The sequence below is a fragment of the Galeopterus variegatus genome, unplaced genomic scaffold (genome assembly GCF_000696425.1).
Source record: "Galeopterus variegatus unplaced genomic scaffold, G_variegatus-3.0.2 Scaffold945, whole genome shotgun sequence".
Classification (NCBI taxonomy): Eukaryota; Metazoa; Chordata; class Mammalia; order Dermoptera; family Cynocephalidae; genus Galeopterus; species Galeopterus variegatus.
In genome coordinates, this window is record NW_007727056.1 from 123,581 (window position 1) to 151,414 (window position 27,834).

At 32.3% G+C, this 27,834-nt stretch overlaps 1 protein-coding gene across 2 annotated transcripts in view; it reads right to left on the minus strand.

Moving 5' to 3' along the window:
* The window catches only part of PVRL3 (poliovirus receptor-related 3), a 124,537-nt gene that overhangs the window by 36,794 nt on the left and 59,909 nt on the right, over positions 1-27,834 (minus strand). Inside the window, exons 6-7 of one of the 2 annotated variants that reach the window (XM_008573632.1) lie at positions 16,078-16,216; positions 13,853-13,937 (exon numbers count right to left, since the gene is read on the minus strand). In XM_008573632.1, coding sequence (XP_008571854.1) covers positions 13,853-13,937; positions 16,078-16,216 — 224 coding nt within the window. Of the gene's footprint in view, positions 1-13,852; positions 13,938-16,077; positions 16,217-23,956; positions 26,995-27,834 lie in introns of those variants that run through there. The other variant, XM_008573631.1, reaches the window with a different exon arrangement.

A 27,834-nucleotide genomic window follows, 5' to 3' on the forward strand; every position in this document is an offset into this window, starting at 1 on the left:
TCAGCCAGTGAGCGGGAACCGGTCTGCACGTGGGATCCGAACCCTCGGGCGGGAGCGCCGCCACGCTTCCCAAGCGGCGCACTATCCAGTGCGCCACCGGGCCGGCCCAACAATACTAGTATTACTTCTCAAGTTATCAGCCCCATTCACAGACACACCTAATTTTGAAAAGGTCTTCATTATACTGAGAATTGAAATCTATCTTCCAGTTACCTTCACCTTCTGGTTCCAGCTGTTTTCTAAACCTATAAAGAAAAATTACATTCCTCAAATCAATCAAACAATAAGAAATTATCATGGAGTTTGGCTCTGTGGAAAAACAGAGAAGCAACTATGTAGTTATAGAAATGCTAAATGAACTCAACCTGGATCTCTTGGAAAACCAGAGGCAGAACTAGAAGAATTTAATATATTTTAAGTTCTAAGTTTTTTGTTTGGTTGTCATGAAACTCGTCATAAGGTATGATCCTGAATGTGAATATGTTACATATATTTGTTAGTATTCAACAAACAAAAGTAAGGAAAGTGAATTGTTTCACACTTGAAAATATGGAAATGACTTTAACAGGCCTAATGGTTTTTACAAATATTTGTAAGGTACCATCAATGATTCACATTAAAGTACTGTTCCAGATAAGTGGTCTTATTAACTCCTCAATAATAAAATGCTATTTAGTCTGAACTATAAGATTAACTTTTTAATTTACATGCCAAGAAAACACATATGTCACTTTGGGGTTTATTTCTTTAGAATGAGATTGCCAATAGCAAGCAATATATTAAAAAAAATTGAGTCACCAATAGGCTAATTGCTTGCCCTGAATATGTTCTCAATTAAGCAAATATCAGTAAATCAAACAAAGAGGTATTACTGTATATAAAACTGAGTGGATAAATATCCTGATTTGAGAATATGTGTCAAGAAGTCAACAAAATAAATTTGGAATCATGCTGTAGCCAAATTTAACCAGTGGTGAAAACACCCTTCTGGAGAAAAAGAGAGGGAAATATGTCTACTATCATGCCTAAGAAGAGGAAATTTGTACTATGGTAGTTTGGCAAACATGGAAACCTATCTGACATGATGCGAAGGTAGACTAGGTAAAAGATTCCCATACTCATATAAGAAAATGGAATAATTTAGTGGCTCTTGGTCAAATGGCTAAGGTCAACTCACCCAAGGATAAACTGTGGTCATGACTACTTTACACAAAACAAAACTTTAAAAATTTTTTTCCATCTATTCAATTATTTAGTTTTAAATTTTTTTTTAGCATTTTAAGGCTTTCTAAACCACTATGCACCTTGAATTTAATTTATTTCTAACTTTTTTCTAACTTGTAGTTTTTCAAAATGATGGCCTATGTTTTATCATTGAGGTCTATTTTTTAAAACCAATGAACTCTTTAGAAACATTTAAATTAATTCATTAGAGCATATTTTCTTCAAATTTAAGAGGATTCTAGATTAAAATTTTATTTTAATAAAAAAGTTAATTCTAATTTCATTTTATTTAAGATATCTGAATAGTTTCAAAAACAATCAACAATGTGCTAATAAGTTCAGTAAATCTACCACTTTTGGCTCTTCCTAAAAATATCTTATACTGTTTTCTAGTTGTTCCACTATTTTATGAACCAGAGAATAAAACTGAAATATTAAGTGGGTAAACAATACAATATATAGCAAATCATAACATTAGAACCCAGGTTACTCTCCATCTCTTAAATTTCTCTGAATAAGATTACCGTCTCCAATTACACTTTGGCAAGTGAATATCACAATAACAAGTACTATAGTTCAATTTGGCACTCTTCATTCTAAATGAGATATTCTTCTAGCTGGTCTGGGAAGAATTTGTAGAGCAAGTTAAGATAGAGTGCTAGAGAAGTATCTTAGAGAACTTTCAGCACTGGTGAAAGCTGGTGATCTGAGATAAACAGCTAAAAAGGTCAAGTTTTCTGTGGAAGCACTATGAACAAGAGTTAATATAACACTATTTTTATTTAGGAATCCAAAATTGGAGTAGATGGACTTAAATATATACTGACACTAGGATGCAAATACAGTTGTCCCTTGGTATCCATGGGGGATTGGTTCCAGGACCCCCTTGAATAACAAAATCTGAGGATACTCAAGTCCCTTTAAATCAACTCTAGATTACTTATACTACTTAATATAATGTAAATGCTACGGAAATAGTTGTTATACTATATTGTTTTTTATTTGGTTTTTTTTATTGTTATATTGTTATTTTTTTCCTCAAATATTTTTGATCCACCTTGGCTGAATCCAAGAATATGGAATCTCCAGATAGGGAGGGCTGATAGTATATGGAATCAGGACCATCCTGGAAATTCTAGGATATAAGATCGCTGTGCCAATGGATAAGGAGAGTTTTGATAATAATCAAAAGTCTGAGATAGTTTCCCCATTGGTATTTTCATATTAAGAGGTAGTAACTCAGTGGTGGGAAGCCCAGGGTCTCACTGGCAGTGCTTGCATCACAACACGAAGGCAAGATGCCTAAGACCACTCTCCATTTAGGTTCTTATTTTAGCCAAGGACCCCATAATTAAATCTACTTTACAGGAAGTGTGTAAAAGAAAAAAAAAAAAAGAAATCACTCAGGAATGTTTATAAGTCTACACAAATCAGTAACACATCTTAAATAATATATTATTTATTATTCTCTCAAAACTCCCTAAGTGACCTTTACAGATTTTTAGTTTTTAACATGTCAAAAGAAATTCAACAAAACAATTGGTCAGACTAAACTTCTATGTTCTTAAAAAGAAACTGCACCCAATAAAAGAAAATCATGAGTGCTTTGAAATAAAAAGAGCTATTAGGTCCTCTAAAATTTGGGAGGAAATTTCATTGTACTTACTTTATCATATTTAACTTCAAAAGTTCTTTTACTTCTACTTATGCATGAGTCAATCAAGAGTCACCCCTAATTAAGACTTATAGTTCCCTGATAGTAGTGTGAACTTAACACAAGTCTCAAATAAACCACTCAACACTTAACGTTCTGATTGCATCTCAAGTATGAATAATCTAACTTTAATTCTTTAAAAATCATGGCATAAAACACAATTTAACTAAGTTAATAGTGAGGATAATAGCTTTTTGCATGAGTTCCCAAGTAACATTGAGCCATTAAAACAGTTTTTTTGTTTGTTTGGTTGTTTGGTTGGTTTTTTTTTAAGTTTTGGCATTACATCTGAGTTAATACTTCAGGCTTTACTATGATTTATAAGGTGCTTTAAAAATATTTTTAGCGGTAATATTAAAAAGTAGAGGTTCCCCTGTACCCCCCAGCAACCAAAAAAAAAAAGTAGAGGCTCGTTTCTAGTTATTATAAATTGATAATGATGATACTTTGGAAATTATAAGATATTATAGACTGGTAACTTTTCCAAAAGTTGCATCACTTTGCTCAAAAACTGTAATGGTTGGGCTGGCCCGGTGGCGCACTGCTACAGTGCGCCGCTTGGGAGCGCGGCGGCGCTCCTGCCAAGGGTTCGGATCCCACATACAGACCGGCCGCTCACTGGCTGAGCGAGGTGCGGGCGCAACACTGAGGGGTGCGATCCCATTGCCGGGCACGAAAAAAGACAAAAAAGGAAGGAAAAAAAAAAAACTGTAATGGTTGGGCTGGCCCGGTGGCGCACTGCTACAGTGCGCCGCTTGGGAGCGCGGCGGCGCTCCTGCCAAGGGTTCGGATCCCACATACAGACCGGCCGCTCACTGGCTGAGCGAGGTGCGGGCGCAACACTGAGGGTTGCGATCCCATTGCCGGTCACGAAAAAAGACAAAAAAGGAAGGAAAAAAAAAAAAACTGTAATGGTCTATAAAATTTTCCAGCTATTTAAAGTCAATTTTCTAGGTGTTGCACAGGCATAAAGATGAAGTGACACTGTATATAGATTTTGATGTCCTCTCTGTCCCCCAAAATTTCTAATATCACCCTCTCCCAATTTTGGAATGAACCAAAACCACAGCCCAGAGACAAAGCTCTGATATTAACCAGAAAAGGTCTAACACCACCAATGAACACTTCTAAAACTTACAAAGCAGTCTCCTCAAATGCCCAGGCATCAATGTAAAGACACAAAGAAGGAGAAAGAACAGAGAAATATGACACCAAGAGAGGAAATAAATGAAGCATCAGCAATGGACCCAGAGGAACAGTGGATTTATAAAATGTCTGGCAAAGAATTCAGGATAATAATCTTAAGGATGCTCAGGGAGTCACAAGAAAATACAGATAGAAAATTAAATGATACCTGGAAAAAAATCTAGGAGCAGAATGAAAAACTGACAAAGGAATTGAATCAATTAAAAAAATAGAAGTTCTAGAAATAAAGAACTCATTATTTAAACTGAAAAACTCAATATGAAGCTCCAACAGATTTAATGAAAAAAAGGAAATAATCAATGAGTTTGAGAACAGAACAGATGAAATTATCAAATCAGAGGAGCAAAAAGAAAAAAGAATAAGAAAAATTGAAACAGAAATACAGTAAAAATGTGACTTCTTCAAGCAAAATATCCTCCACATAATTGGCATACCCAAAAGAAAGGAGAAAGGAGATATTATCAGCATATTCAAGAAAATAATGGCTGAAAATTTCCCAAGTATAAGGAGAAAGGAGATATTATCAGCATATTCAAGAAAATAATGGCTGAAAATTTCCCAAGTATAAGGAGAAAGGAGATATTATCAGCATATTCAAGAAAATAATGGCTGAAAATTTCCCAAGTATAAGGAGAAAGGAGATATTATCAGCATATTCAAGAAAATAATGGCTGAAAATTTCCCAAGTATAAGGAGAAAGGAGATATTATCAGCATATTCAAGAAAATAATGGCTGAAAATTTCCCAAGTATAGAGAAACATGACAGCATCCAGGTACAGGAAGCTCAGAGGTTGCCAAATGAATTCAATCCAAGGAGGAACACCACAAGGCACATCATAATCAAATTATCAAAAACCAAAAGCAGCAAGAGAAAAGAAAACACATAACATTCAATGGAGCTCCAATAGGTCTCTCAGCAGATTTCTCAGTAGAAATCTTACAGGCCAGAAGAGAATGAGATGATATATTCAGGGTGCTAAAGGAAAAATACTGTCAGCCAAGAATTCTCTATCCAGCAAAACTAACCTTCAAATATGAAGGACAAAGTCTTTCCCAGACCAACTAAAGCTAAGGGAGTTCATCAACACTAGATCTGAACTGCAAAAAATACTAACAAGAGTTCTTTAATCTGAAAGAAGATGATGCTAAGGAGGAGCAAGAAAACATGTGAAGGTACATAATTCATTAGTAAAGTAAGCTCACAGACAACCTCAGAATACTCCAAAATCAAAAGGGTGGTGAATAAACTGCTTACATCCTTAGTATGAAGACTAAAAGACAAACCTAACAAGACAACAACAAATAAAACAAATGGATAAGATATAGGCAATATTAAAAAATGTAACTCGAAGCAACACATTCTCAAAAAGGGGGGTAAATGATGCCAAAGTGTTGAGTTTGCTTTGGTGTTTTTTTTCTTAGATATAAAACTTAAGTGTTATTAGTCTTAAATAATATGTTATAACTATAATATAACACACAAAATCTGTATTTTTTGTAAGCTTCATGGTAACTATACCACAAAAAATTATGAGACATACTAAAAATAGTGAAAATCAAAATACACTGGTAGAGAAAACTACTCAATCACAAATGAAGACAGTAAGATTGAAAAAAAGGAACAAAAGATCAACAAAATGACCAGAAAAAGGAACAAAATGGCATTAACAACTCCCTATATATCAATAGTAACTCTAAATGTAAATGGATTAAATACCTCAATTAAGAGACACAGACTGGCTCCATGGATTATAAAACAAGAACAATATGCTATCTTTAAGAAACTCACTTCACCTATAAACACACACACTGTCTGAATGTGAAGGGATAGAAAAAGATGTTTCATGCAAATGGAAACCAAAAAAGAGCAGGCATAGCTATACTTATACCAGATAAAATAGACTTCAAGCCAAGGAAAGTAAAAAAAAAACGTAAGGAATGTCTTTATGTAATGATAAAGGAATCAACTCAACAAGACAATATAACAATTCTAAATAATTACATACCCAACTCCGGAGCACCCAGTTTTATAAAGCAATTGCTATTAGAACTGAGAGGAGAAATAGACTACAACACAATAATACTTGGGGACTTTAATACCCTGCTTTTGGCAAAGGATAATCATCCAGACAGAAAATTAACCAGGAAACACCAGAATTAATTTCTACTCTAGGCTAATTGGACCTAATGGACATATCGAGAACATTTCATCCAACAGCTGTAAAATACATTCCTTTTAGCAGCATGTGGAACATTCTCTAGAAGAGACCATATGTTAGGTCACAAAACAAACCTGTATTAGTCCATTTCTGTTGCTTATAAAAGAAACCTGGAACTAGGTAATTTATAAAGAAAAAATAATACTGCTTATGGTTTTGCAAGCTGGGAAATCCAAAGTCCAAGGAACACAGCTGGTGAGGGCCTTGTCCTGGTGGTAACTACAGCAACTCAGGGTATAACATGGCAAATATGGCAGAGCAGAGAGAGAGAGACTCCCATGTACTATCCTTTTAAAGTCCTCAGAACCATGCCCATGACCACTATTATAAATCCATTCATGGTGGTACAAGTCCTCACAATCTAATCACCTGTTCAAGGCCCCACCTTTCAATTACCATAATAGGATTTCTCAACAGTTACAGTGGGGATTAAGCTTCTAATACATGGACTTTGGAGGACACGATTCAATCAATCCAAAGCAGTCTCAACAAATTAAAAAAATTTGAAATCATATCACCTACCTTGTCTAAACACAATGGAATAAAACTAGAAATCAAAAACAAAAGCGACACAAGAAATCCTATGCATACATGGAAATTAAACAACATGCTCCTAAACAACAAATGGGTAAAAGAAGAAATCATAAAGGAAATTAAAAAATTCCTGGAGACAAATAAAAATGTAAACACAACATAACAGAACTTATGGCATACAGCAAAAACAGTTCATAGAGGGAACTTTGTAGCAATAAATGCCTATATTGGAAAAGAAGGAAGGCTTCAAATAACCTAACAATACATCTCAAGGAACTAGAAAAACAAGAACAAACCAAACCGAAAGTCAGTAAAAGGAGAGAAATAACAAAGATCATAGCAGAAATAAGGAATTAGAAATTTTTAAAAAATACAATAAATCCATGAAATGCAGAGTTGGTTTTTGAAAAGATAATAAAATAAATACATCTTTAGCTACATTAACAAAGAAAAAAGAGAAAAGACTAAAATAAATAAAATCAGAAATGAAAAAGAAGACATTACAACTGATAACACAAAAATACAAAGGATCATATGAGATTACTATAAACAAGTATATGTGAACAAACTGGAAAACCTAGAAGAAACGGATAAATTCCTAGACACATACAACTTACCAAGGTTAAATCATGAAGAACTAGAAAACCTAAACAGACTAATAATGAGCAATGAGACTGAAATATTAATAAATGGTCTTCCAACAAAGAAACCCAGGACTAGATGGTTTTACTGCCAAATTATACCAATTAAAGAACTAATATCAATTCTTCTCAAACTCTCGCCAAAAAATTAAAGACAGAATATTTCCAAACTCATTCTCTGAGGCCTACATTAAGCTCATAACAAAACCAAAAAAAGAAAACTACAGACCAATATCTCTAATTAACATAGATGTGAAGATCCTCAATAAAATACCAGCAGAGTCCAACACATTAAAACGACCATGATCATGTGTGATTCATCTCAGAGATGCAGGGATGGTTCAACATATGCAAATCAATAAACTTGCTACATCACATCAACAGAATGAAGGAAAAAAAAAATCACACGATCATTTCAATAGGTGCAGAAAAATCATTTTAGAAATTCCAACACCTCTTCATGATAAAAAACACTCAACAAAGTAGGTATAGAAGGAATGTACTTCAATACAGTAAAGGCCTTATATGACAAACCCACATCTAATATCATACTGAATGGACAAAAATTGGGAGGCTTTTCCTCTTATATATGGAACAAGACAAGGATACCCACTTTCTCCACTCTTATTCAACATAGTACTACAAGTTCTAGCCAGTACAATAAGGCAAGAGAAAGCAATAAAGGCATCCAAATTGAAAAGAAGGAAGTCAAACTATCCCTCTTTGCAGATGACATGATCATATACATAGGAAACTATAAAGACTCCACCAAAAAATTACTAGAACTAATGAATGAATTCAGTATAGTGGCAGGATACAAAATCCACACACCAAAATCAATTGTCTTCCTATACACCAATAATAAAATAGTAGAAGAAATCAAGAAAGTAATCCTCTTCAGAGTAGCTAGCAAAAAAATGAAATAACGAGGAGTAAATCTAACAAAGGAGGTGAAAGACCTCTACAATGAAAACTATAAAACTTTGGTGGAAAAAACCGAAGAGGACATAAGTAAATAGAAACATATTCCATGTTCTTCAGTTGGAAGAATTAACATCATCAAAGTATCCATACTACCCAAAGTAATCTACACATTCAATGCAATCCCTATCAAAATAACAATGACATTCCACACAGAAATAGAAAAAAAGATCTTAAAATTTATATGGAACCACAAAAGACCCTGTAAAGGCAAAGCAATCTTGAATAAAATGAACAAAGTTGGAGGTATCACACTTCCTGACTTCAAAATATACTATAAAGCTATAGTAAACAAAACAGAATGGTACTGGCTTAAAATTAAACAACTATACCAATGGAACAGAATACAGAGTGCAAAAATAAACCCACACACTTACAGCAAACTGATTTTTGACAAAGGTACCAAAAATATCTGATGGAATACAGTGACTCAGCATATCACATGGCAAATACCACAAAGAGGAGAAAGAGAGACTCTCATGTGCTCTCCTTTCAAAGCCCTCAGAACCATACCCAAAGGTGCCAAGAATACACAGTGGGGAAAGAACAGCCTCTGGGAAAACTGGATGTGGATACATGCAGAAGACTGAAATAAGAACCCTATCTCTCACCATATACAAAAATCAACTCGAAATGGATTAAAGACCTAAATTTAAGACCTGAAACTAAGAAATTACTAGAAGAAAACACAGGGGAAATGGTAAACAAAATGGGAGTAGGCAGCACTTTTTTGAGCGAGATTACAAAGGTAACTAAAGCAAACATACACAAATGAGACTACATCAAACTAAAAAACTCTGCATGGAAGGTACACTATCACCAAAGTGAAAGAGACGACCTACAGAATGGGAGAAAGTGTATGCAAACTACACATCAGTCAAGGGGCTAATATCCAGATGATATATGGAACTCAAATAATTCAACAGCAAGAAAACCAATAACCCAATTAAAAAATGGGCAAAGGACCTGAAACAACATTTCTCAAAAGAAGACGTACAAATAACCAACAGGCACATGAATAAATGCTCAACATCACTAATCATCAGGGAAATGCAAATTAAAACCACAGTGAGATATCATCTCACTCCAATTTAGAATGGCTATTATCAACAAAACAAAATAACAAATGCTGGCAAGAATGAGAAAAGGGAACCCTCTTACAATGTTAGTATGAATGTAAATTGGTACAGCCACTGTGGAAAACAGTATGGAGATTCCTCAGAGAACTAAAAATATATCTACCTTATGACCCAGCTATGCCACTACTGGGTATATGCCCAAAGGAAATTAAATCAATATATCAAAAAGACACCTGCAGTCCCATGTTTGTCACAACTCTATTCAAAATAGCCAAGAGTTGGAATCAACCTAAATACCCATCAATGGATGAACGGATAAAAAAAAAAAAACAAAAAAACTGGTATATAAACACAATGCAATACTATTCAGCTATAAAAAGCAATGACATCCTATTATTTGCAGCAACATGGATGGAACTGGAAACTATCATGTTAAGTGAAGAAAGTCAGGCACAGAAAGAGAAATACCACATGATCTCACTCATATGTGGAATCTAAAAATAAAAATGGTTCTCACAGATGTAAAGAGTAGAATAATGCTTACGAGAGGCCAGGTGGGGGTGTAGCAAGAGAAGTGTTGGGCAAACGTGTACAAAACTATACTATCTATCTTAAGTGAATCATTGCCCAGTATATGCATGTATGGAAATAACACACTTTACCCCACAAATATGTACAAGTAAACATTAAAATAAAATAAAATAGAATAGAATATGAAACAGGGAAAAAGACATAGCCTACCTAAAAAATATTACTGGAAGACAGCAGTAATGTGTTCAAAAGACAAATGCTGAAAAGATATAATGGAAATCTATGAAACTATAAAGAGCAAAAGAATGAACAGGTTCAAAAAAGGCTTAAATGAAATATGGCATGATTGGTAATTGAAACTGAGATAACTAGAGGACATATTTTTAACTCTTGAACTTGAGCTTTTCAAATCACATAGTTTGGTAACATTTGAGCTGCAGCCATAACAGTTTTGCACTTTCTATCTTCTTATAACCGAAATCAATGAGGTAATATGATTCATCCTACTAAACTCTCTTTACCACAAATTTGGACACCAAGGCAATGTAAATACTATTCATACTGCAATGAAAACAAGGTTTTATATCTACTTATAAAATGTTCAAATGTTCATCATAATTTTGTTCAATAAAAAGATAAAATAATGACAGTGTGCCCCCCAGAATGGTCTTTTAAACAATTCAAAAGATGTTGAAAAAAATCTCTAAAAGATTACAAAATTACAATTACAGGTAAATCCCATCTGTTATGGTTTAAATGTGTCCCCCCAAAGTTCATGTATTGGAAACTTGACCACCACTGCAAGAATGTTAAAAGGGTGGGAAATCCAATTATGGTATTTGAAAAGTGAGGCCTTTAAAAGGTGGTTAGATTGTAAGAACTGTGCCCTTGTAAATAGACTGATCCATTCATGGAGTAATGGGTGTGGTTCTGATGGCTTTATAAGGACAGCAAATAAGAAAGTTAGTTCTCTCTTGCTCAGCTCATTCTGGCCATGTGATATCCTGTGTCTCTGTAGAGAGTCACCACCAAGAACAAAGCACTCATCAGATGTGTTCCCTGAACTTTGGACTTGCCAGCCTCTGAAACTGTGAGAAATAAATTACATTTCTTTATAAATTATCCAGTTTAAGGTATTCTGTTATAAGCATCAGAAATGGACTAATACACCATTCCTATCTGATTAGCAATAATCAAGCAGAATACAGATACTATTGTTGAGGTTGTAGAGAAAGGCACTTTCATACATTACTGGTAGAAGTGTAAAACAGTACAATATTTAAAGAGAACAATTTGACAGTATCTATCACAACTATAAATACATTTACTATTTGATGTAGCAAAATCAAATCTAAAAATTTACCCTGCAGATTATATTTGCATAGATATACAATACCACATGTACGAAGCTATTTATTGCAGCATTACTGATTTATTAAAATATTTTGACTTTATAAACCATGTAATATACACAAATTAGAATATTATGAAGACATAAAAAAGAATGAGAATGCTCTCTGCATCCCAATAATAGAAGATCTCCAGTATATCTCAGGAGGAAATGGCAAGATACGTGACAGTGTGTATATGTTACCTTTTATACAAGGAGAAAATAAAAATATATGCATGCGTGTGTGTGTGTTTGCTTGTCTATGCTTAAAGAAACAGTATCAAAATAAATAAACTAATAAAGTGACAGTGTGTATATGTTACCTTTTATACAAGGAGAAAATAAAAATATATGCATGCGTGTGTGTGTGTGTTTGCTTGTCTATGCTTAAAGAAACAGTATCAAAATAAATAAACTAATAAAAGTCCTTCTCTGTAGGAGGTGGTGGAGGGTAGGGATGGCAATGAGAGTGAGATTTCAGAAAATACTCCTTTATATTGTAGTGTATGTATTACCTACTCACAAAAATATGTAGAAAAGCGTTCTTTCTCCACTAACACTCTGCCATGAACATTTCTGAACATTTACTAAAGAATGCAATATACTATAGTGAACTACTAGAAAAAAACTCAGTTTTTCCAGAGTGAATTCTACTGTAGCACTGCATAACCAGTATGACCAACATAACATTCCAGTCCAATGATTCAGGTTTTTGATAGAGCTACATTTTCCTATGTTAAAAGGCCACTGAAAGAGGTGAAAGGCACAGCAGAAAAACCAGAAACTACAGGAAAACATAACATAAAAGATAATGTTCACTGAGAAGTCTAATACAAAGATAATCACTGCCAACATTTTGTAATATTTCCATAGAGTCACTTGTTTTCTCAGTTCTTTTTCATACATGATATATTGCATCAAAACTCCTGTCTCCATAAGCAATCCATCCAGGAAGTCTTCTCTGACTCCAAGGATAATAAAAATTGTAGTTTGTACCACTGTCAACTGAAATCATCCAAGGAAAAAATCTTTCTTTTGTGTTTATTTAAGCAGTACCTATACATATACCAGTCATTTTCTTAATTAAAATTCAGGACACATGACCTGAGCCAAATAATTTTTTTCCAATTCAGAAGCTTTTGTAAATATTCAGTTTGAAAATATTAAATAAGAAATTATATAATCAACTGATTTTACTGACAAGATTAAAATTATATACAATTAGGGTTGTCCTAGAAAATCACTAACAATGTTCTAAAAAAAAAAAAAATTCCCCAAACTAAGTGCAGAAATCCTCTGATTACTAGCTTTGTTGATGGAGGAAGATGGTTATCCTTCTGTGACAGTTAACTATTTTAACTAAGTATTTTTGTTGACATTTCACACTACTTGTCAAGTTCATTTATTTGCTAAAAGAGATGTGAGGTTATACTCTTTACATGAGAACAAGAAGTCTGAAAAGAGGGCACATTTTCACCCTCGAAACACCTAACTTGTGTAAGATGACAAAGCGGGTGGCCATTGATGGTGGGTGCACATACCAGGGAATGCTTCTGCCTATCCCATGCTTAGCCTGTAGACCAACTATATGGTCAGACAGGGAACAGAAGCTGAGAACATCTTGACGGAAACATTCTTTTGGAGTTTTCCCACCAAATTAAATAATTAATTGATAGGCAAGTGATCTGCCTTATTCAGGCTGCAGATACAGGACACATTTTAGGAGGAAAAATATTAGACTACTCCCAGAGGTAATATAACCCCAACATAGGGTTAGAGCTCCAATAGAGAAAAAGACAAAAAAACAAAAACACTAAAGCTGATAATAAAAGAATTAAAATATTTTGATGGTTTAAACTTTCCCAAATACCAAGTCGAGTATATTAATCCAGGTATAGAATACAAGATAAACATGTTGAACAAATACTTTCACATGATTTACTGTAAATTGATTCCAAAACAAAATAAAATACAATGCTCCAAAGAGAAGAAGCTCTTTGCCATATTCTACCAAAGGCACTCAATTTTCCTGCTTTTTATTTTATATAAAAATGTGTATTTTACAATGAATTTGTATGTCAATAACTGTATTAACAGTAAATCTTCAACCACAAGCTTTTAATAAAAAGCCTAACACAGTGTTGATTTGTCTTAGCTATACTGACGATAACTTTTCTTACTAAGTTGTGGAAAAAAATTGATCCCCTAAACGTTTCAGAGAAATGATTGAGCCTGTTAAGAATTATGTATTATTATGTAATATTTAATGACTAGACATTTTGAAAAAAATATCAATGCCTTATTATTTTTCATAGTGTACTCATGAACATACCTGATATAGAAGGTCTTTTTGAGTCAAAGGGGGGGATCGTTCTTCATACATAGGAGGTGGTTTATGTGTGGGTGGGAGGTCGATCCTGCATTAAAAAGGTTAAAAAATGTGATTGCCACATTTAGCGCAAAAAAAAAATAAAAGGGGGGGGGGCAGGGGATCAAGACTCTCATAAGTTTTGAGGATATTTTCCTAATACTACAAAAATAATATTTATACTACCCTACATGTTTAATTCAGTTCTTATAATTCCATTAATCTTTCAAAGATAGAAAATAAAAGGAAACATTAATTCTAAACATTCCAATGTTTAGGACCAATCTAATTGACTCATACTTAGTTAAAAAAACAATTCAAATGGAAGCACTTTTTGAAAATTATTATTAAGCAAGTAATCTAGTACATGACCAATTTACTTAAGTATTGCAAGTTTTTCATTTGACTATGCCTATCAACGTTTAAGAGATAGTCAAATATGTCTTTCATTACACTTTCCTCCAAAATCTCATAAAAGTGAATTAAAATGTGTATCATAAGATGATTTTAAACAATTTTTTATATTGTATTTTAGAAATATTTCCAAAACTGATTTTTAAAGATCTTGGTCACTCCTAGAATATTCATCACACAAATTAAGATTTTCAATCTACAAACCATTATAAATCTTGCCACCTGAAATAGAGACCATTACATCCTTAGAGAATGCATTTATTTTTGCCAGAATGACCTAATCTATTTTAAAAACAATATTTTCATAATTTTAAACATTGTTTTGTTACAACAAAAATAGATTTGTTACAACAAAAACAAATATATCACAGCTCTCTACATTTCAGAAAATAATTATATATATCTATTTTCATACTTTTGAAGATCACAGATAACATATTCAGTACTTGTGATTAGTAAATCAAACAAAGGTTATCTATACTAAAGGATAAAGAGAATGAAAGGAAAGGTATAGGTGATGAAGCAATAAATTCTCTGTGGTCTAATAACTTCCCAATATGGGTGTAAAGTAACATTTTAAATGAATGGAATTCAAACAATAAATACAATTGTTTATTGTTTTGAAATTATAGAAAAGGCTAAGATAATTTGGTAACTAAGATGAAATTAACCACATAGCAGGCACTCTTGAAATACTAAGTCTCACAGGTATTACACTGAAAGAGCATTTTACCATTCTTAAGTGTTTCTTTTTGTTTAATGAAAATTGCAGCAAATTTATAGCTCCAAGGTGCCATAGGCCATTGAGGTGAGAAAACTGAGACTTATGGAGGTAAAGTGACTTGTTCATGGTCATACCACTAATTTAATCATGATAGACCTGAAAATGACACACAACTGTCTTTAATCCAAAAAGACCAGTGCTATAATTTTGCCAGAGTAGAGAATCAAAGACATACACAAAGCACTTATGAAGACAGAAGAAAAACATTCTTTGAAATTCAGCCTTAAGTCCTAACATGAATAAACTGCACAAAAAATAAAAATGCCATTTGTACAGAATGTCACAGTTCATAAAACATTCTCTTACTCTATTCTCAACACAGTCATGCGAAGTAAGTAGAAAAAGTATTATTCACATTTCACAGATAAAGCAACAAAGTTGTTGATGGAATTAAGAGAACTGGGACATTGGTTATTCGATTCTACAACAAGGTACAATTTCTGCCTCATAATTCTATCTCAATAATTAGGCCAAAAACATTGCTTATTTTTTAAATAAAAAAGATACATATTTTATAGTTCACCAAAATGAAAACCAAGTATTTTTTTTTCTTTAAGGAAAAGGCTTTAAACTCAATGTATTTAAAACTCTTGGTAGTTCAAAGTTATATCTATACATAGTCAGGAATATATAATCTGAAGATGCAATTAAAACTTCTAAAATATTTTTATATCTGTCTTTAAACTACTACTTCATAAAGTCCTACGTTTCTGTTCATAAGGCAAGACAACAAAGTATTATCTGTCGATATTTGGAAAGATGCTTAATATACGGTAGGTGAACAATGTATCTAATATATTTGTTTCCAGCAGCTCTTGACACTGTTCATTTCCAAGACGTTCTGATGAGACCAGGGTCATCTAACAAAGGTCTCAAATTATCCTTACTTCCATTCCTTGGACACTTTATATATGAATACTTGTAAAGGCAGATATAAAGACTGATGCATACTGAATATTCATAGTTGAACACAGATAAAAATGTTACCTACACTTTGTCAAGATAGGATGGTCTCTTTTTTCGAGGAGTGAGCAGCACAGTCACAAAGATAGCAATGATGAAAAGGGCAAGGACAGCTCCAATTACAGCTCCAGCTACAGCTATGGAAGAGGTCTGCTTAAATGGAACATCTGGAAAGTAACAAAAATTAGACTTTTCAAACAATTTTTAAAAGGTGCATAACTTAATTTCTACAATGTGCAAAGACTATTTGATTGAGGTATGTTTTCCAACAGTCAGTTTAGAGGACTCCAAATTACATTCAATAGTTTTAGTAGCATGAGGCTAGCACCCTCCCTTCTTCCTCATAAGACATCACCTTAGGACACCAATTTGCGTTTTTCAAATCATGAAGAGAGTATCTCCAGCCAGACATCGACAAGTGAATCTAGTCTCTATGGGCAAAGAATGTCTTATGGAGAAAAGAAGATAGAGAAAAAGATGAAAATAATTTTAAATTCTTACTCTAAAGGTGATTAAAAAAAAATTCAGTATTGTTCAATAGAGTTGACCAACAATACAGACATTTATCACTTTTATTCTGTTAAAACAAAAACTCTATTAACAAAACCAAAAAATATTTCAGGACAAAACAAAGAAAAAAATCCCCAGATCAAATAAATATAATCAACAAAGTGACACTGAACATTTTAAAAATTTTTAAATGTTTTAAAATAGAAATATTAAAAAAAGGACGTGTTGCACAAAATTTCCCTTAATTCATGCACATTTGATACAAAGTACATGTAAAATAGCTTCTCTAATATAAAATTAAATGGAAATTCTTTCCTATCTCCTTGTTACAGACATACTGTATCAATTCTGAATAGAAAGTTCTCCTTCCTGTACTGTACTACAAATGCTGTAAGAAAGAATTTACAAAACATATTTAGCAGTAAGCATTTCACAAATTCTAAAAAATTATAACCACTCTGTATTTTACGAATCCCAAATAAGGGAATCTACTAAATTATAATTGTATATATATTTTCAAATGTATGTATTAAGGGATATGACAAAACCATTAATCCAAGGTGCAAATATTATTTTGACAATTTCAGCTACATCAAATCCAATAACTAAATTTTGTGCGGTGATTTATAAGTTATTAACTTTCTTCATATACACGATTTTGTTTTTTTTCTAACCAATAAAAAGATAGTGAATAAAGATACTGCAGTTCTAAAGTTAAATAATCTTCCCAAAGCCATTCACTCAATGAGCGGTAGAGAACACACAGTGAAATAGGTTGGGGTAAGATAGAAGCCTCCACCCTTATGCCCTTGTTGGGAGTTTCAACATCTAATGTAGACTTGCCTTTTAGGTCCCCATTTGGTAATGAAGAGGTTATCAACACATATACTCAAATAACTGCAATTATTGTTGGGATCCAGACATGGCAAATTAATGGAATTAAAGCACTACTGGTTTTGTATGTTTCCCGTACTTATCATCATGGTTTCCACATACACACACATTTAGAAGTATTTTTCAACTTTTTAAATTAAAATGTGGGTAACATGGTATTTTAGATTGGTATAAAGAATGCTTTACTTTCCAATTTTAAAAATTTCTTCAGAAATTAACAACCTTGGGTTTATTTATTAATGGGTCATTTTGCTGGCCTCATTCTAGACTACAAATCTTATACCAATGAGTGCAAGCCAACCATTTCAATAATCTTTCAAACAATGAATATAATCTAAAAGTAGTGAAAACAATATATAATTATTTTGAAACAGTCATTCAGTGTGCTACCCTTATTTGCTAATACAAGCCTGGTTTATATATTGCTGCTCATTTCTCTAATCCCCTTGTATTTCCATTTGAATATGTGCTAGATGAGATTTGAAACCCAGCAGAGTCAAATATTACTCTACACTTACAGATGTCAAAAGAGACTTGAGAAGAATTATGGATAATCCATTCTTTATTATCATTTTTCTCACCATATAAATAATAGCTTTGACCACTGGACATAGCTATAAAGTAGATAACTCTATTTAGTCTTTAACAGGCCAATTGAAACCTATTAAGGTTATGTGATTTGATCAAGATCATAAACCTAGTCAGTGACACACAAAAAACCCCAATTGTCAGTATGCTATTTCTTCTATACAAGTTACTCTACAAGATCTCCCTTTAATGGAAATTCTTTTGTTACAGGGTAAAGCAGCCCTATCATGTTTACCTAAGTGTACAGAACTTAAATTTTTGTGTTCTTATTTTGATAATAAAGTTAAAACCATATTTATAGAAATACTTCTAAAATTACTTTTCAAAAGCTCAGGTTACTCTTTCAATATAATTAGCCCAAATTAAAATTCTCAATTCATAGATCATTATAAATTCTTCCTCAAACTTCACATATCCTCTCCAAGAAAGCCTTTCATTTAATCTTAGCAATAATCTGAATTTGGTAGTGCTTTGTAATTAATAAAATATAATCATGTACACTTCTAATTATCTGAAAGGAATTTCCAGCTCTAAATAGATAGTATTTTTAACATCTTGAAGTAATTCTCAAGTCTAAGTAGATACTATTTTTTAAACATTTTAATTATGATCTACTTATCCAATTGTTACATAAGTCTTACTGTCTAGCTCTAGGATTCTAAAACTGAGAGTTGACTATATACACCACAAAATTTCCATCTTAAATTGGGCATCTTTATTCCACCTGGTTCCATTCATCCTTTATCCATATTTATCCTCTCTTTTTCATACCTCTGGTAAGTGCTGAAATGAGCAAGTTGAAGAAAAACTAGCTATAAATCCATTCATCAATTGGATAATCTACTCAGGTAAATTGATTACGTTAAATCTACATATGGGATAGATTCCATATTTTCTTTTCTGATTCTTCTACTAATTGAGGAAAAGAGAAATAATATAGAGTATTAGTATTTTAAGGGTATTAACAGTTGTTGAACACCACTATGAAATGCAAAGAGCTGAAATCTTTTGCAATCAAGTCAAAGTATTTTGATGAAATTAACCTAGTCTCAACTCATTCTCCCACACATCCCTGCCCACATAGACACATACACACTATACACTCTATATGCCAACAAAACCGCAAGGGAAAAAAATTAAGTAAGCAAATGTATAAACAATTGTCACTTTTAAACTTTAAGCTAATTTACTGAGTGACTGATATAAATCAACATTACCAAGACCTAAGGAGATGTTCTACTGAAACTAATTATATGCTTACAAGCAGCAGAAAACAAAAAGACAAAAGCATTAGAATATTTACCATTAAGACTGGTGTTATGTGTCGCTAAAAAGAACAGCTTGCTGTTATCATGGCAGCTATAGTAAGTAACCCACATTTGCTGGAGACTCCCTACCAAAAAATAAAAAATAGCATTTCCCAATACAACAAAAGTATACTGCCCATAATTAAAGATATGCACATACATCTTCTGGGAAAAATGTTCAAAAACTGGCTACAAATCATACCCCCCAAAAATTTAAGATACAAGAAATAACTTTCACTTCTTTTTGGAAAAAAGTATACATATATAAGTTTTATAGATAATAATTAAAGTTTTATCTTTATCACTCTGATACAAATGAGTAAAAAATGTGACAGCTATTCAAACATGTGCACACCTAATTCACATCTGAAACTGAGACATGACAATAACCTTTTTTTTCTTGTCCCTTTGCCAAAACTTCACTGATGACATCAAATAACTGACAGGTTAATGTGATGGCCTCAAACTTAATCTTCCCACCTATTATTTTGTCCCATACTACACATCACTGTATTACCAATTTTTCCCCATAAATAATTCCATTCTTCATTTTAAAACAGCCCCTTAAATGTTTCTCTATATGACATCTAAGTCTTTATATCCATCCAAGTACTTATCTCTCACTGCTTTACTTATAATAATGTTATTCTATTTGGGTCAGGTCAGTCTCTTCATCCTCCAATCCAACAAATTACCAAGCACCTAATATGTTCCAGGCCTTATGGTATGTGCTACAAATGCAAGGATGAATTTTACATAGTCCCTGTCCTTACAGTTAGAAAGCTATATCCCCAAAGAAGGGTCACAGAACCCTTTAAATATATATAATTCAAGGAAGTATAGAAATATTATCACCGATCTAAAAAAAATGATAAAAGTCAATATTTGCTAGTATATAATACATAAATTGGCACTGGTGGCTCCACTTGGTCCAGGTGTCAGGTGTTCATCTACCACACAGGACACCCATGGTATAGTATGGAAAGAGTGGAGTAGGATAGATTCTGAACAAACTCAAGTAGACAGTTACATCTTTACTTGGTCGTTCCTTCTCAGCATAATCAACACCCTGTGACACACTGTGATTTATGAGAACTAAGCTGAACTAATAACTTACTAGAATTAACCAACAGCTAAAACTGTAGAAATTGCATGGGTATCCTGTGTGACATGTGAATACCTGACACAAGGATCAAGTGGCGGTATTAGTGCTATTGTATATGTTATATACTACTATGCATTTATTCCTAGGAAATGTCATTTCTGCAAATAATTAGCAGAATGAAAATAACACTAATAATGCAGGCATAAACAACAACAAAAACAAAAAAACGGACAATGTGAATATCTTACTCCTAAATACATGAACTTTACCAGTTAGTTACGTTATGAAGTAAAACCACAGCAATCTAATGAGATGTGAGAAGTCAACCAAAAAAATTCAAATACATCAGGAGACCAACCAAAATATACATTTACATTCACTCATAAACAATAAACCTCACTCTAAATCTATACTGTGCTGAAAGAGCAGCCAATATGGAGGTGCAATTATCGTGAAATACAAGACACTGAAAACCCAGGTGTATCTTGAACATGAAGACAAGCTCTAAAAATAGTGGTTGAAATGAAATCTGTTAAGGTTCCCAACAATGTACTTACTTCTATTTCAATCTACTTGTTTTTGAGAGGTAGCACTTTAGTTATCACATCCCCAAACCAAGTTATCAATCTACACTGAACATGGAATGAGACCTCTCAATCACTGAATCAAAAACTGTAAAACCAAGACTAAGAAACAAATAAGGTACATTCAATCATGTGGTTTTCCTAAAGATGTTTTAGTGAGAAAGTTAACTTCTAAAATGAATGCAATGAGTTTCCCAAATTAAAGTTTAAGCGAGAAAAAAACATTAACATTTTAAAATATTATCAAAGTGTCCATTTTTGAATATTTTATAAATGTAGTAAACTGCTGTAGTAGCACATATATAATTGGAGTACATACTAATTTTTAACTGATAGGTACAGTCAAAAGACTTTTCAGTGATATGGGGAGCGGCATGGACACAATTATTCAGACATGAAAGCACATAGTACGGTAAAAGAACAGAGTTAATAGATCTAGACATTGAGTAAGTTCCCTGTTAATAGGCACTGAGCATCAAATGGTTGCTAATATCAGAAGAAAAGCAGGCATTATGTGCTTTCTGGTGAAAGAACTTACCACCACTTATGAAGCAATCTTGCCCCCCAAATTAAACTTGAATCTAACCAGGGCTCTAGATCTCACTATCCATTTTACAGAAAATACAGAAAGATGTATCTGGGATGCAAGTGGCACAATTCAAACTGAGAAAGTAGGACGAATAAAGCAGTTTCTTCAGCAAATAAATTGCAAGGGAAAAATGGAGGGGTGGGGGAACAGATTAAAAAACATCTTTAGCAATCAAAATGTATGGATATTTGGATCCTGATTAAAACTGCTAAAATATATATGATTACAAATGTGGGCACTCACTGAAGACTTAATGTTAAGAAATTACTATTAATTTTTGGTATAATGATAATACTGTAGGTTAATTTTTTAAATGGCCCTTATCTTTTAGAGCTACATACTAATGTATTTTACAGATGAAGTTACGGAGGAGAAATTACGCAGGTAGAGGTTTAAATGAAACAAAATTGACCATGAATTGATAATTAAAACTACTATATGGAGATTTATTTCATTATTCTGTCCTATTTTTGTGTAATTTTCCATAATAAAAAGTTTATCTTTTTAAAAGGAAGGCCAAGGCATCATTTAGTTACCCCAGGCATTTACACAAAACTGTCCCTTTATGATTACATTTACCCTGAGATATTTCTCATAATTGAGACCTTTCAACTAAGTATCATGCCTACATAGACATATGCATGTAAGGATATGAGAAGCCATAAATTATTCTCAAATTTTGGAAATTATTTATAAAGTTATTTTTCTAAAAGTCACTTTCAATCTGCTTCATCCACAACACCAAGCCAGAAAAAACAGCAGCTATTCACTAAAAGGCAAGTGGAATAAGACTTAACCCCAAATTGAATGTTTTATCCTTCTAAATTGAAATGAACATGGATAACTATTACTAAGGTTCAAGAAAAGACATGACCCCTAAGGGTATCTACAGGAAAAGCTTTTGTAAGCAATGTTTGGTTTAAAGTTCTTGACGGAAACTGATACACTATTCAAGTAAAAGTATACACGTACTTATAAAACATGTTAATTCCAAACTGAAAGCCCATATATAGAATTTGACTTATACCAAAGTCACAGCAAAAACATTTAAAATTGGCTTTAACTACTAAGGCTACAGAAACAAGATAATTCATGATCATGGAGAATGTTATTCATGATGTATATATGAAAGAGAAATTAAATGGTTAATAAAAATAAAATTTTATGATGGCTAACATGCTAACCTACATGCTCTCTCACACTTTATTTAATTCTAGTTTGGGAAGAGAAAACAGGTTTCTAATTTCCTCAAATCATTAATTAAATTTTCATCATTAATTAAAATAAAGGAAAGTACGTTACACAAACACACACTCACAAACACTAGCAAATACCACAAGGAGGACAAAGGAGGTAATACAAAGTCATGGGCTCATCAGAGAAATATACCTCTAAAGAGGTTTTTTTGTTTGTTTCTTTTTTTAACTTTTATTTAAAGATTTGTTGCATGGCCATTAGGGCTAACACCTAATAAGTAACTTTATAAGGAAAAAAAAAAATATATATATATATATAATATACACTGGTATATTATATATACCACTGTATATATAATACATACTGGTACAAACTAAAATTAAGCCCAAACTCAATATATCAAAATTTTGAGAAAGGAGCTTTTTAGGAATGCTGAATTTCTAATTAAAAAGTAGACAGGAAGGACGTTTCAGTCTGTAATCTATTTCACTATTAGAATTAAAAATCCAATATACAGGCCATTTCTTCCTTTCTTATATTTTACATTGATTACTTCGACTCATTAACAATTTACTTATTCATATACTTTAGCAGTATTTACCAAAAGCAAAATCAAACTCAAATCAGATGTGCTCACATATAAAATGACTACATTTCTCTCAATTTTTGCACTTAAACATTGTACTTCCTACAGCCCCTTAAATCAAAATATTTAGCCATGGTTATTTTGTCAAACTTTCCTGTATATGGCTATAAGAAGCAATATTACTGAAAAACATTAATGTTTTCTTTCCTACTAGGCACATGGTAAAATACTACATTTTTCAACTATAAAGGACTTCTCAAATATCACTTTTAAAGTTAACCCCTAGCCTACTGAAGTTTCAATGTATTCTAATAAAAATGGCCGAAACAAAATTAGTTATATTCATCTTCATTATATTATCGAAGTATTTTAACCAGTACGAAAGAAAACCCTGAAGTGACTACAAAAATGCAAAAACAGTTAAAAGCACATGAAAAATAAATATAAATGTGGCCAAAAAATAGTAAAAATATCTTTCATCTTTTCCAAGACAGTAGGATTTTCATATATACTTATCATTATCTGTGCACATAACTGGATTCAAAAATTAATTTAACAAAATGTTTATTCAGTACTACTATTCAAACAAGTCTCTATGTACAGTAAATATACATAAAGTTCTAATAAACAATAGTGCAATACTTCCAAAAGTTTTAAGTGCTAGTATCAGATTTTCAAAATTTGTAAACCTTTTAGTTTGCTAAATGATTTAAATTATTAATACAGAATGTATCAAATACTTGCTTGTAGTTTTCCAGGTTACCCTCTCCCACACACAGAAAAACCCAAAACACCATAAAAACAAAACCTCACAATGGCCACAATGTAAAAAGAAGTTCATAATCAGTAAGCTGATGTTTATATATTTTTGAAACATAGTTCTTGAAATACATTACTAATTCCCTTCAGATTATACTTAAGTTGAGGTTTATACAGAATCCTGAACATGATTATTCTGCTTAGATTCATACAGCATTTAAAACATTATTTTTAATAATAAAATTTTGACCAAAAAAAGCCATAAATTTGTCTTTTATTTCAAGAAATTTTAGACCTGTGTTTCTTGTGGCCATATCGCTGCTGATAATTAAATAAAAAATAAAGTCATTTCTACCACAATGTATTATCAAGAAAGTTTTCTTTCAATGACTTGGACTAAAGTTTCTTAGTATCTGTATATAAGTATTTAACCATATTAAAATCTAGACATTTTTAAACAAGATATCAGTAAACTTAACTGTATCCTTAACCTGTTATTACAGTCTTGCATTAAGTGTCTGGGAAGAGAAATAAAATAGGTTTCTAATTTCCACAATATACTATTAGTTGAAATAAAGAAAACTTGTTTATAATCACTTATAATAAAGCTTTCACTACTTGCAATATTTTATAAACACGTTAAAATCGAGCACTGTAAACATTTTTTTTTCGATTTGATGAGGATTGGGAGGGGATGGTTAACGAGATTTCTAAGAAGTACCTACTTTGCCTTTTTATTAACAAAATAATTTATTTATGATTCTCCTACTAACTACCACCTCACTGTCCTGGCAAAACATTTATTCTACACAGTGTTCTTTTCAAATGAATCATCAGTAGAAAAACATACTCTTTGGGCTTCAAAATAGCTGTCATTATTACAATCTTACAGGACTCCACTGTAGGAACAATTTAAATATCTCACAAAGAAGATCCACATTTGAAGATTTAGATAACACTTCTTTCTCAAAAGATACATGATTCTGGAAAGAATATATTTAATGAATTATGTAACAAAACAAAAACAAAAAAACTCATGGTACGTTTCCAGTTTTAATTGGTAAAACAAAAATCTTGAAACACATACATACATTTAGGAGGGAAAAGGGAATGGACTGCCAACATCAATCAGCAAATGCTACCAATTGGTTCTATAATTCAGGTTTTTCTAGTTAAATCCCAAGTTTCCAAGTTTATTCTAAATTTTTTTCTGTACATTTACCCGTTTTAACAACATCAACATTAAATGACCAAAACAAGATGGACTATGAAATTCTTTCTTTAGATTCTTGGCTGAAAGTCTCATTTCTAAAACTGGTACTCCAATATACTGAAAATGCCCTCTCTGCACTATATTTGTGTACCATCTTTTCATAACTATTAGTATATTTAGGACATAATGCATTAAAATAAGGCTACCGCTAATGTACCAAAATCCATGTTTACATGACAACATAAGAATTGTCTTCCAGACATGAAAAAATTGTAATAACTGTCATGTTTAAAAGGCATGTATTTTATTACTCTCATATGTATTTTAGACAAAAATACTGACCAGATAATTATGCTCTTCCACATATCATGTTCACTGAGTTTACTACCACAATTTTAGTGCAACAAAATATCTTTGAAAAGCCACTCTACAGCAATTATGGCAAGGCTCATTAAAATGCAGAGGTAAAGGCTCCATTTGTATAGAAACTTAGAAAATAATGTTTGAAAAGGAAAGATGTTCCATTAGGCTAAATATTTTTTTTATACTAAAAATATATATAAACATTTCTTGAATTAGTTTTATAGTCAATTTTGATGCAGTATAGTTTAGTGGTGATAAATTTTGAGAGGTATATGTTTAACAAACATACATGAGACTTAAGTCTTAGGTAAACATTTAATACACAATACCAAGGTAGTTTCCTTTTTTTTTTTTAATTTTTGTACCAAAAAAGTCATACATTTAACACTGACATTTCTTCTTACCTGTGTGCCTCAGACCAATAAAGTACTCTGCATTAAAGTTTAAATCTTGAGACAGTAGTACAGCATTGAAAAAAATTGTAAAGCAGCTCAGATACATTGAACCCAGATTTTACATTTTCATTTTTCAGATTAGAATATAAAAAGTAAGCTTGAAAATCAACTTGAAAAAAGCTTATTCTTCCTCAAGAAAAAGTATGAACAATCTGAAAATGATCAACTAGTATGAATGAAACATTGTACATAGTTAAGTCACATTTAGTGGTTGCTAAACATACCACTCCCTCCTGGAAATTACGGAACCATCTACATGTGAAACTAAGTCATCCTCATTTTCGTCATAATGTTCATCACTGACGAACTTCATTCCCATTTTTAGATCTTCGTAATAATCCATTGGTCTTTCAAACCTATTGAGATTTTCTACATTGTTCCACTGGGTTTTTTCAGGTTCTTCCAAATAGTCTTTACGTATTAGATTGTTCACTGGATTTTTGTTTTCTTTTTTTACACTGTCTGGGTAAGAATCAAGCTCGTCCTGTTGAAGTACGTCTATTTGTGATTCTTTTTGCATATCTGATGGTGGAATGTAGTTCTTGGCAAAGTAGTCTCCACGAAACGTCCGTCTTCTCCTATAGCAGAATATTCCAGCCAAAACACTTACAAGTACTATGAAGAGAGCCCCACCCACTACACTAGCAATGATCGTGCCAATTGTATCATCCTTAATTGTTGCCAAAGTTGACAATGGGAAGGGCAATTTTTTAGGTTCTGTTGCTAGATCCTCGATGTCAGCAGTTGAGGGATGCCACTGAATTGTAGGCTGAAGGGTGGTAGTAGTAGGAGGATCTAATGGAAACAGTAAAGATAGACAAGACACAGAAAGGCAAAGAATGTCAATGCAGGCTGATTCAGCAGCAAGTTGAAAAGACAGCACAGTTAATGAATATATATTCATAGTAATAATAGTTTTTCATTCTTAATTTGACTAAAATTAGAATGTAGTAGTACCTATATAATTTTTTTAAAAAATGACACATTTTCAGTCACCAATGAAGTGAAAAGAATGAAACCTATGGTGTAAATCCTAAACTACTTTATACCAAGATTAAGAGTGATACTGTACTCCAGAAAATAGTTTTGTTTAAAACAAAGAGTATATATACTTAAGGGTCCTATATACGGCTGGCTTAAGAATTATTGTACCAAAAAATTAAGTTAAATAATTCAAATGTACATTTTCTTAACCAGTAGCACAGGAAATAAAATGAAAGAATAAAAAAAATTAAAGTTTTCTTAATATGTATTTTACCTAATGTTTTATTTTTCTAAGATCTGAAGTAATCTTTAAAAGAATGAAAAACTATAGGTTCTTGTTAAGTGGGCATAGTATAAGCCGTTGGTTTAATAATTCTCTCAAAAATATTTTCCTTAAACAAAGATAACTCTAAAAACTTTTAGAAAGGAGATATATGGTAAACACCATTATTTAGTTATTTAAAAAAAAGTAAAAAGCTATGTTTAACATGTGTTAGCCAAATGGACTATTATAAATGAGATGACTAATAGAAAAAGACAAAGTAAAAATATGCTATAAACTATAAGGTGATAAAAATGTCATTATCACATCTAATACCCCATGGGTAAGATATCTGAACATTTAGGAAATTCAGGAATTTCAACTATATC